Source organism: Nesoenas mayeri (genome assembly GCF_963082525.1).
Source record: "Nesoenas mayeri genome assembly, chromosome: 35".
Lineage (NCBI taxonomy): Eukaryota > Metazoa > Chordata > Aves > Columbiformes > Columbidae > Nesoenas > Nesoenas mayeri.
This window is the reverse complement of record NC_137576.1, coordinates 444,340-456,643: the sequence shown is the minus strand read 5'-3', so window position 1 is coordinate 456,643 and position 12,304 is coordinate 444,340. Positions and strand designations below refer to the sequence as shown.

General features: G+C 65.4%; 1 protein-coding gene across 1 annotated transcript in view; it reads right to left on the bottom strand.

Annotated features, from left to right (window-relative positions):
• Window positions 1-12,304, bottom strand: part of SPTBN4 (spectrin beta, non-erythrocytic 4) — a gene marked incomplete at both ends in the record, with an annotated part of 29,208 nt that overhangs the window by 3,637 nt on the left and 13,267 nt on the right. Inside the window, 13 exon segments of the mRNA XM_080361634.1 lie at window positions 976-1,250; window positions 1,827-1,896; window positions 2,049-2,449; window positions 3,182-3,378; window positions 4,275-4,359; window positions 4,439-4,577; window positions 5,377-5,999; window positions 6,867-7,071; window positions 7,732-7,862; window positions 7,959-8,237; window positions 8,832-8,921; window positions 9,442-9,666; window positions 11,218-11,481. Coding sequence (XP_080217760.1) covers window positions 976-1,250; window positions 1,827-1,896; window positions 2,049-2,449; window positions 3,182-3,378; window positions 4,275-4,359; window positions 4,439-4,577; window positions 5,377-5,999; window positions 6,867-7,071; window positions 7,732-7,862; window positions 7,959-8,237; window positions 8,832-8,921; window positions 9,442-9,666; window positions 11,218-11,481 — 2,984 coding nt within the window.

Here is a 12,304-nt window from a genome sequence, read left to right as displayed (position 1 = left end):
TGGGGAACCTTCATTGGTGGACGCTGAGCCATGGGGAACCCTCATTGGTGGACGCTGAGCCATGGGGAACCCTCATTGGTGGACATTGAGCCATGGGGAACCTTCATTGGTGGACAACCCAAAACCTGGGGAACCTTCTGGACTGATGGACATTTAGACCCTGGTGACGCTTCTCCATGGATGGACCCCAAGTCATGGGGACCCTTCTCCATCAATGGACCCCAAATCCCAGTGACCCTTCTCCATCAATGGACACCCCAAGTCATGGGGACCCTTCTCCATCAATGGACCCCAAATCCCAGTGACCCTTCTCCATCAATGGACACCCCAAGTCATGGGGACCCTTCTCCATCAACGGACCCCAAATCCCAGTGACCCTTCTCCATCAATGGACCCCAAGTCATGGGGACCCTTCTCCATCAATGGACCCCAAATCCCAGTGACCCTTTTCCATCAATGGACCCCAAGTCATGGGGACCCTTCTCCATCAATGGACCCCAAATCCCAGTGACCCTTCTCCATCAATGGATCCCAAGTCATGGGGACCCTTCTCCATCAATGGACACCCCAAGTCATGGAGAACCTTCTCCATCAATGGACCCCAAATCCCAGTGACCCTTCTCCATCAATGGACACCCCAAGTCATGGGGACCCTTCTCCATCAATGGACCCCAAGTCATGGAGAACCTTCTCCATGAATGGACCCCAAACCCTGGTGACCCTTCTCCGCAGACGGACCCCAAGTCATGGAGAACCCCCTTGACAGACCCAAACCCTGGTGACCCTTCTCCGCAGATGGACCCCAAGTCATGGAGAACCCCCTCGATGGACCCAAACCCTGGTGACCCTCTCCATGGACGGACCCCAAGTCATAGTGACCCTCTCTACAGACGGACCCCAAGTCATGATGACCCCCTTCATAGACGGACCCAAAGCCCGGTGACCCCCCGGCCCCGGCGCCCCCCGTGTGCGCACCTGTTGGCCGCCTTGCGGGGCCCGTCCAGCTCGTGCTTGCGCAGCAGGAATCCCTCGTGCGCGGCCGCCAGCGCGGGCGCCGGGGCCGGGGGCGCCGAGCTCTGCGCCGGTGCCGAGCGCGAGCGCCGCGCGTCGCCCTGCCCGGGCTCCCGGGGCCGCGGGCGCCGGCGCGGGCGGGGCCGGTCGCGGGCGCGCGGCCGCTCGGGCCGGGGGGGGCGCTCCGGTAGAGCCTCCGGGCCGGGGGGCAGCCGGGCGGGGGCGTCCCGCTCGCGGGGCTGGGGGGCACGGGGTCAGCGGGGTCATAGGGGCACTGGGGTCACAGGGGCACCGGGGGGATGCGGGGAACAGTGGGTCACCGGGGGACACGGGGTCACCGGGGGACACGGGGTCAGCGGGGTCACAGGGGCACCAGGGGGACACGGGGTCACTGGGGGGACACGGGGTCAGTGGGGTCACAGGGTCACCGGGGGACACGGGGTCACCGGGGCACCGGGGGGACACAGGGTCACTGGGGGGACATGGGGTCAGCGGGGGACACGGGGTCAGCGGGGTCACAGGGGCACCGGGGGGACACGGGGTCATTGGGGGACATGGGGTCAGCGGGGTCACCGGGGCACCGGGGGGACACAGGGTCACCGGGGGACACGGGGTCACCGGGGCACCAGGGGGACACAGGGTCACCGGGGGACACGGCGTCACCGGGGGACACGGGGTCACTGGGGGACACGGGGTCACCGGAAGGACACGGGGTCACCGGGGGGACACGGAGGGCACCTGGGTGTCAACAAGGGGATGTCAAAGGGACACCAAAGGGACACCGAGGAGACACCGAGGGGACACCACGAGCTCACCGAGTCGGGCACGGGACCACCCGCCTCCTTCTCCTGCAGCTGCTCCACGATGTCGGCCAGGGTGGCTTTGCTGGGGGGACACGGGCGGGTCACTGTCACCCGTGTCCCCATGTCACCCATGTCCCCATGTCCCCGTGTCACCCGTGTCCCCCTGTCACCCATGTCCCTGTGTCACCCATGTCCCCATCACCCATGTCCCCGCGTCCCCATGTCCCCGCTCACCCTTTGCCGTCGTGGCGCGGCAGCTCCGGCTCGCTGGACTCCTGGCGCTCCAGGCGGCGCTCGCGGCGCTCGCGGTGCCGCTCCGGCTCTGCCGCGCGGGCCTCGGGCGCCTCGCCGGCCGGGGGGGGTGCGGGGGGGTCCGCGGCAGCGCCGTCGCGGGGGGGGTCGGCGGCGGGGGCCGCGCGGTCCAGCTGGGGCTGCAGGCGCTCGGGCCGCAGCTCGTGGCGCACGTAGGCCACGCGGTGCCGCTCGGCGCCGGGGGACGGGGGCGTCGCCGCCGGGGACGGGGACGTCGCGGCGGGGGACGGGGGGGACGGCGCCGGGGGGTCCCCCCCCGGGAACTTGCGGGTCAGCAGCGGGGTCGGCGGCTGCTTGGTCTGCTCGGCCTTGAGCTTCTCGATCTGGGCGCGGGGACGGAGGAAGAGGAGGGGGAGGAAGGTGAGGAGGAGGAGGAGGAGGAGGGAGATGAGATGGAGATGGTGGAGATGGTGGAGATGGTGGAGATGATGGAGATGATGGAGATGGTGGAGATGATGGAGATGATGGAGATGGTGGAGATGGTGGAGATGGTGGAGATGATGGAGATGGTGGAGATGATGGAGATGATGGAGATGGTGGAGATGGTGGAGATGGAGAAGATGGACATGAAGATGAAGCTGATGAAGATCAAGACGGAGATGAAGATGGAGACAAAAATGAAGAAGATGAAGATGGGGATGAAGCTGAAGATGGAGATGAAGATGGGGATGAAGATGAGGATGGGAAGTGGATGGAGATGATGGAGATGAAAACGAAGAGGAAGATGGAGATGGGGATGAACATGAAGCTGATAAAGATGAAGATGGAGACGAAGACAAAGACAATGAAAATGAAGAAGACATAGATGATATCGAGATAAGGATGGAGATGAAGATGAAGATGAAGATGATGAAGATAAAGATGTTTAAGACAAAAATGAAGACGGAGATGAAGACGGAGATGGAGACGAAGATGATGATGATTGAGAGAAGGTGAAATGGGATGGGATGCAGACGAAGATGATGGAGACGAAAGTGAAATGGGACGGGACGCAGATGGAGATGATGGAGACGCCACGGGCTGCGGCGCCCCTGGCGCGGCGCGGCGCTGCGCACCGTGGTGAGGCGGCGCAGGGCGCTGAAGCGCTCGTCCCAGGCGGCCGCTGCCCTCCTGAACGCCTCGTGGCGCCGCAGCAGCTGCTCCACCTCGTCCACGCTGCCGCCCAGCTCGCGGCTCCGCAGCAGCGGCTCCTGCGCCGCCAGCCAGGCCTCGGCCACCCCCGCCTCCTGCGCAAACTGCTGCACCTCCAGCGCTGCGGGGGGACGCCGCGTCGGACACCTCGAGCAGCCCATCCCCATGGTGGGACCACCCACGGCAGCCCACCGCGCGTGGGACCACCCACGGCAGCCCACCCCCATGGTGGGACAACCCACGGCAGCCCACCCTGCATGGGACCACCCACGGCATCCCACCCCACCACAGCATCCCATCCTCATGGTGGGACCACCCACAGCATCCCAACCGCACCACCATGAACATCCCATCCCCATGGTGGGACCACCAAGAACATCCCAACTCCATGGTGGGACCACCAAGAACATCCCAACCCCACCACCCCGAGCATCCCATTCCCATGGTGGGACCACCACGAACAACCCATCCCAACTACCAAGAACATTCCAAACCCGTGGTGGCACCACCAAGAACATCCCAACTCCATGGTGGGACCACCAGGAACATCCCAACCCCATCACCCCGAGCATCCCATCCCCATGGTGGGACCACCCACAGCATCCCATCCCCATGGTGGGACCATCAAGAACATCCCAACCCAACCACCAAGAACATCCCAACTACCAAGAACATCCCAACTTCATGGTGGGACCACCAAGAACATCCCAACCCAACCACCAAGAACATCCCAACTACCAAGAACATTCCAACTTCATGGTGGGACCATCAAGAACATCCCAACCCAACCACCAAGAACATCCCAACTACCAAGAACATCCCAACTTCATGGTGGGACCACCAAGAACATCCCAACCCAACTACCAAGAACATCCCATCCCCATGGTGGGACCACCAAGAACATCTGATCCCCGTGGTGGGAGCACCAGGACCACCCGATCCCTGTGGTGGGAGCACCAGGACCACCTGATCCCCATGGTGGGAGCACCAGGACCGCGCCGCAGCGCTGGGACTCACTCTGCTGGAGCCACTCCCAGTGCTTGTCCCACTTCTCCGTCATCTCCTTCTTCTTGGCCAACAGCTTGTCCACGTGGGCTTTGACCTGCAAGCAGGCGGGCTGGGACACCCCAAGCTCCGGCGCCCCCCCCCGACGGCTCAAGCGTCCCCGGTGGCTGCCGCACCTCGTCGGCCGCCGGGCTCTGGCTGAGCAGGAGGCTCTTGCCCAGTTCCAGGCAGGCGGCCACGCTCTTGGCGCGCGCGTCCATCTCGCTCTTGAGGCTTTGGTGCTCGCTCATCAGCAGCTCCACCGAGGACACGTCCCTGCGGGGGGCGGAGCTGGAGGGGCGCGAGGGGACGGGGACGACCCCCCACCCCGGGGCCTGGAGCTGGGCCGGGACGTGGGACGTCAGGACGGGCCGGGACGTGGGACGTCAGGAGGGGCCGGGACACGGTTCTTGGGATGGGCCAGGACTTGGATCATTGAGTTGGGACAAGAGCTGGGACCTTGGGATGGGCCAGGACTTGCACCACTGAGTTGGGCCAGGACTTGGATCATTGAGTTGGGACAGGACTTGGATCATTGAGTTGGGACCTTGGGATGGGCCAGGACACAGTTTTTTGGATGAGCCAGGACTTGGACCATTGAGTTGGGCCAGGACTTGGATCCTTGAGTTGGAACAAGGGCTGGGACCTTGCGATGGACCAGGACTTGGACCATTGAGTTGGGCCAGGGCTTGGATCATTGAGTTGGGACAAGATATGGACCTTGGGATGGACCAGGACTTGGACCATTGAGTTGGGCCAGGACTTGGATCATTGAGTTGGGACCTTGAGTTGGGCCGGGACTTGGATCATTGAGTTGGGACCTTGGGATGGACCAGGACTCGGACCATTGAGCTGGGACAAGAGGTGGGACCTTAGGATGGGCCAGGACTTGGACCATTGAGTTGGGACCTTGGGATGGGCCAGGACTTGGACCATTGAGATGGGCCAGGACCTGGACCCTTGATCCGGGGCAGGACACGGTGACCCCGGGCTGCACCGGCACACGCTCCTCGTCACCGCGGTTGGCCCCGGAGACGCCCCCCGGCGCCCCCACCCCGTCGCGCCCCCCGCCCACCTGGGCTTCTCGGCGGCGCCGATCTGGCCCAGCACGCCGTCCATCCAGGCCAGCAGGTCCCTGGCGGCGCCCAGGAAGCGGACCCTGTCGGCCACGCTGGCGGCGTGCAGCCGGCACTCCTCGCAGGCCGCCAGCAGCTCCCGCCAGGCGCGCAGCACCTCCTGCTCGCGCCCCGCGATGGCGGCCGCGGCGTCGCCGGCGTACAGCGTCCGCAGCTGCGCCGCCGCCTCCTGCAGCTGCCGCACCTGCGCCACCAGCAGCTCCACGTCGCGCTCGAAGGCGCCCAGGGCGCGGTGCAGAGCGCCGGCCGCGCCGCGGGCCTCGCGTGCCGCCGGCTCCGGCAGCCGCCGCCGCGTCTCCTCGATCTGCGCCAGCACCTCCTTGCAGTCGTTGAAGAACTTGTGCAGCTCGTGCGACGCCGCCAGCATCTGCGCGCGCGTCTCCATGAGCTCCAGCAGCTCGGCCCAGGCCTCGTTGACGCCGTCCTTCCACTCGGCGATGGTGGCGGCGTCGGCGTGGCCGTAGTCGATGAGCTCGTCCACCATCTGGTTGACGGCGGCGATGCGCTCCTGCCCCACGCTGCCCGTCTCGCTCGCGAACTCCAGGAACTTCTCCTGCAGCACCTGGGGGGCGGGCGGGGTCAGGGGCGGGGCCGCGGTGGCCACGCCCACAACGGGTGGGGCCCAGGAGGTCCTGGATGGACCATTGGTGGCGACCATGACCACCCGTATGGGCCATTCATGGTGCCCAGAACCTCCAGGATGGGCCATTGATGGTGCCCAGAACCTCCAGGATGGGCCATTGGTGGTCACCATGACCACCCGTATGGACCATTCATGGTGTCCAGCACCTCCAGGATGGACCATTGATGGTGCCCAGGAGACCCAGGATGGGCCATTGATGGTCACCATGACCACCCGTATGGACCATTCATGGTGCCCAGAACCTCCAGGACCCTGGCACAGGATGGGGACAACCCCATGACCCCCACCATAAGATGGACACAACTCCAAGACCTCCAGCACAGGATGGGGACAACACCAGGACCTCCAGACCATTATGGAGACAACACCAAGACCTCCAGCACAGGATGGGGACAATACCAGGTCCTCCAGACCATGATAGAGACAACACCAGGACTTCCAGACCATGATAGAGACAACACCAGGACTTTCAGACCATGATGGAGGCAACACCAGGACCTCTAGCACAGGATGGGGACAACACCAGGTCCTCCAGACCATGATAGAGACAACACCAAGACCTCCAGCACAGGATGGAGACAACACCAGGACCTCCAGACCATGATGGAGACAACACCAGGACCTCCAGCACAGGATGGGGACAATACCAGGTCCTCCACACAATGATAGAGACAACACCAGGACCTCCAGTCCATGATGGAGACAACACCAAGACCTCCAGACCATGACGGGGCCACTCCAGCCCCCGAGCCGCCCCACGACCCCCAGGTCGCGCCCCCCACTGACCGTGACGTGCTCGAAGTCCTGTCCCAGCTCAGGCGAGGTGGCCACCACCTCCTTCTCGGCGATCCAGTGCTCCAGCTCGTCCACCTCGCGGTTGAGCTGGTAGAGCCAGTACTGCTGCTCCAGCTTGGCCTTGCGCTCCTCCACCAGGTCCTTCAGAGACACGTACAGCCGGTCAACCTGCGACTGCCGCCTGCTGACCTGTTCGCTGGGCGGGGGGACAGCGCCAGTCAGACGGGGTCACCGGGCGCGGGTGACGGTCACCGGGCGCGGGTGCCGGGGGGGCGCCCGGGGGCTCCTCAGCGGCTCCACCACACCTGGTGGGCCTCCGCAACTTGGTGTCCACCCAACGCTCAAGGTCTCCCCAAGACTTGGTGTCGCCCCAGCGCCTGGTGTCCCCACAACCTGGTGTCCCCCAAACCCTGGTGTCCTCCAAGACTTGGTGTCCCCCACAACCTGGTGTCCCCCCACAACCTGGTGTCCCCTCAAGACCTGGCGTCCCCCAAACCCTGGTGTCCTCCAAGCCCTGGTGTCCCCCCAACACCTGGTGTCCCCCAAACCCTGGTGTCCCCCACAACCTGGTGTCCTCCAAGACCTGCTGTCCCCCAAAACTCAACAGTCCCCGTACACTCAATGTCCCCCCAAGACCTGATGTACCCCAGACCCTCATGTCCTCCCAACACTTGGTGTCCCCCCAACACCTGATGTTCTCCAAGACCTGGTGTCCCCCAGAACTCAACATCCCCCATACACTCAATGTCCCCCCAAGCGCCAGCATCCCCCGAGCACTCAACGTGCCCCCAACACCCAACGTCTCCCAACCCCGGTGTGTCCCCCCAACGCGTCCCCAGGCTCCGGCGCCCCCCACCTTTGCGGGTGCCCGAGCTCCAGGAGCGCCCGGCACTGGCGGGACAGCTGGGCGATGGTCTCCTCGTAGTTCTCCACCGTCTGCTCCATCAGCAGGTGCTTCTTGAGGAGCTGGAGGGTGCTCTGCTCGTCCTGGGGGGACACGCGGGGTGGGTGAGACGCGTGGGGCCCGTGGGTGTCCCCCAGCGCCAGAGTCACACGCTCAGCGCCGGAGCCGCGCCTCAGCACCTTCCCCGTGTCGTCGCTCATGAGCAGCAGCTCCTGCTCGCCCAGCCAGGCCTCCACCTCGGCCGCGTCGCCGTAGAACTGGTGCAGCCGGAAGGCGGCGTCCAGGTCGTGCTGGCGGCGCTCGGCCAGCGCCTCGAGCTCGGCCCAGAGCGCGCCCAGGCGGCCCCGCAGCGCGCGCGCCGCCTCGGCCTCGGGGCTGCGCACGGCGGCCGCGGCGCCCGCGCGCTCCAGCAGCTCCTCCACGCGCGGCCGGCGCGCCTGCAGCTCCCGGCGCAGGCTCTGCGGGACGGGCGGACGATGGGAGCGCGGACGGACGGACGGACGGACAGGGGATGGTGGGTGGGGGGGTGGGGGATGGATGGGTGGTGGACAGATGGGTGGACAGACAGATGGATGGGTGGACGGACAGATGGATGGGTGGATGGTGGATGGATGGGTGGATGGTGGATGGGTGGACAGATGGGTGGGTGGATGGATGGATAGTGGACGGATGGATGGGTGGACGGATGGATGGATGGATGGATGGGTGGATGGACAGATGGGTGGACAGGTGGATGGATGGGTGGGTGGGTGGATGGGTGGATAGATGGTTGGGTGGATGGACGGATGGATGGGTGGATGGACAGATGGGTGGACGGACAGATGGATGGACAGGTGGGTGGATGGTGGGTGGATGGGTGGATCAGTGGACGGATGGGTGGGTGGGTGAATGGAGAAGGTTGGGGGGTCCCCAGGGGGCCATAGGGGGACCCAGGGAGCCATAGGGGGGTCCCCAGGGGGCCATAGGGGGACCCAGGGAGCCATAGGGGGACCCAGGGAGCCATAGGGGGGTCCCCAGGGGGCCATAGGGGGGTCCCCACCCCCGGCACTGACCTGGTTCTTCTTGATGAGCTGCTGCACCGTCTGCAGGTTGGTGCCGAGGTCCTTGAGCGTGGCCAAGGGGAGCCGCTCCTGCACCCACAGCTGGGGGGCAGCTCCGGGTCAGCCCCGTCTCCATCATCCCCACCATCGCCTCCACCTCCATCTCTACCATCCCCATCATCGCCTCCACCTCCATCTCCAACTCCAGTATCTGCATCTCCATAGCCACTCCTATCATCTCCAACTCCATCCCATCTCCATCTCCATCATCTCCACCTCCATCTCCATCTCCATCATTTCCACCTCCATCTCCACCATCTCCATCCCATCTCCATCTCCACCATCTCCATCCCATCTCCACCTCCACCATCTCCATCCACATAATCTCCACCTCATCTCCACCTCCATCATCTCCATCCCCATCATCTCCATCCCCATCATCTCCATCCCCATCACCATCTCCATCATCTGCACCACCTCCATCTCCACCATCTCCATCCCCTCTCCATCCCCATCATCTCCATCTCCATCATCTCCATCTCTATCCCTGCACCTCCACCACCTCCATCACCTCCACCACCACCCCCTCCACCACCCCCTCCGCCGGTGCCCCGGCACTCACCACCTCGTCCTCCAGCTCATGGTGGACCTGGTGCAGCTCCTTGGCCGCCAGCAGGACCCTCCGTCTCTCCTTGAGCGGCTCGATGAGCCGGACCATGCGCGTCCCCACCGCGCTCTGCCGGTCCCCGACCTCCTGCCGGCCCGCGGCCTGAGCCGGCAGCGCCGCCGCCGCCGCCTGCAGCTCGCCCACCTCCTTGGACCACTCCTCCACCTGAGACTCCATGCTCTGCGTGACACGGGGACGTGGGACACGGGGACGTGGGACAGGGGGACATGAGGACACGGGGATGTGGGTACACAGGACACGGGGACACAGGGACATGGAACACAGGGACATGGGGACACGGGGACATGGGGACATCCCCCCCAGACCCTGGTGACCCCGACACCCCAACATCCCCCCCCAGACCCTGGTGACCCCGACACCCAACGTCCCTCCCAAGCCCTGGTGACCCCGACACCCAACGTCCCCCCAAGCCCCGGTGACCCCGACACCCGACGTCCTCCCAAGCTCCGGTGACCCCGACACCCAATGTGCCCCCAAGCCCCGGTGACCCCGACACCCGACGTCTCCCCCAAGCCCTGGTGACCCCGACACCCAACGTCCCCCTCAAGCCCCGGTGACCCCGACACCCAATTTTCCCCCCAAACCCCGGTGACCCCAACACCCGATGTCCCCCTCAAGCCCCGGTGACCCCGACACCCAACATCCCTCCCAAGCCCCGGTGACCCCGACACCCAATGTCCCCCCAAGCCCCGGTGACCCCGACATCCAATGTCCCCCCAGACCCCGGTGACCCCGACACCCAACATCCCCCCCAAGCCCCGGTGACCCCAACACCCAATGTCCCCCCCAAGCCCTGGTGACCCCGACACCCAACGTCCCCCTCAAACCCCGGTGACCCCGACACCCAACATCCCCCCCAAGCTCTGGTGACCCCGACACCCAACGTCTCCCCCAAATCCCGGTGACCCCGACACCCAACGTCCCTCCCAAGCCCTGGTGACCCCGACACCCAACGTCCCCCCAAGCCCCGGTGACCCCGACACCCGACGTCCTCCCAAGCTCCGGTGACCCCGACACCCAATGTGCCCCCAAGCCCCGGTGACCCCGACACCCGACGTCTCCCCCAAGCCCTGGTGACCCCGACACCCAACGTCCCCCTCAAGCCCCGGTGACCCCGACACCCAATTTTCCCCCCAAACCCCGGTGACCCCAACACCCGATGTCCCCCTCAAGCCCCGGTGACCCCGACACCCAACATCCCTCCCAAGCCCCGGTGACCCCGACACCCAATGTCCCCCCAAGCCCCGGTGACCCCGACATCCAATGTCCCCCCAGACCCCGGTGACCCCGACACCCAACATCCCCCCCAAGCCCCGGTGACCCCAACACCCAATGTCCCCCCCAAGCCCTGGTGACCCCGACACCCAACGTCCCCCTCAAACCCCGGTGACCCCGACACCCAACATCCCCCCCAAGCTCTGGTGACCCCGACACCCAACGTCTCCCCCAAATCCCGGTGACCCCGACACCCAATGTCCCCCCCAGACCCCGGTGACCCCGACACCCGACGTCCCCCCCAAGCCCCGGTGACCCCGACACCCAACGTCCCGCCCAGACCCCGGTGACTCTGACACCCGACGTCCCCCCCAGACCCCGGTGACCCCGACACCCAACGTCCCGCCCAGACCCCGGTGACTCTGACATCCGACGTCCCCCCCAGACCCCGGTGACCCCGACACCCAGCGCCGCCCCAACCTCCGGCGCCCCCACCTGCAGCCTCTGGAGCTGCCGCCCGATGCCGCGCAGGTCGGGGGGGGCGCCCACGGTCTCCAGCTGCTCCTCCAGCCGGCCCAGCCGCGCCTCCATGTCGGCGAAGCTCCGCGCCAGCCGCTCGGCCGCCGCCGCCTCGGCCAAGCGCCGGCTCCGCGCGCGGCTCGCGGCCTCCAGCTCCGCCCAGCATTGCCGCAGCTCCTCCAGCTGCCGCCGCACGGCGCCGCCGAGCTCGGGTTTGGCGACCAGCAGCTCTTCACCTTCCTGGGGGCGCGGGGGGGTCGAGGTCAGGGCTCTGGGCCCGGTCGGGGCCGCCGGCTCCTCCCAACGTTGGCCCAACTCTCCCGGTTGGCGCCAAACGGTGCCGGTTCATTGGGGTTTGGGGAGGAGTTGTTTGTCTTCCGTGGGGGGGCCAAGGGGGGTCAATGATGATCAGTGGGGTCAATGGGGATCAACGGGGATCAATGGAGGTCAAGGGGGGTCAATGGGGATCAACGGGGATCAAGAGCGATCAATGGAGGTCAAGGGGGATCAATGGAGGTCAAGGGGGGTCAATGGGGAGCAAGGGGGGTCAATAGGAGTCAATGGGGGTCAATGGGAGTCAATGGGGGTCAAGAGGGATCAATGGAGGTCAATGGGGATCAAGAGGGATCAATAGAGGTCAAGGGGGGTCAATGGAGGTCAAGGGGGGTCCATGGGGGCCAAGGGAGGTCAATGGGAGTCAATGGGGCTCAAGGGGGGTCAAAGGGGATCAATAGAGGTCAAGGGGGATTAATGGGGGTCAATGGGGGATCAAGAGGGGTCAATGGGGCTCAATGGGGGTCAAGGGGGGTCGGGGGGCTCAAGGGGGAGGTGAAAAGGAGGGTTCAAAGGGGGGTGCAAAGAAACGAGGTGCAAAGGGAAGTGTGACAAGGGGGGGGTGACAAGGAGGGGGTTGACAAGGGGGGGCTGACAAGGGGGGTGCAAATGGGGGTGCAGATAAAAGGGAAGTGCAAAATGGGGGTGCAAAACGGGGGTGAAATGAAAAGGGGGGTTCTAAAGGGGGTGCAAAGGGGGGGCAACCCCCCCGCCCCCGCCCCCCCCCCCC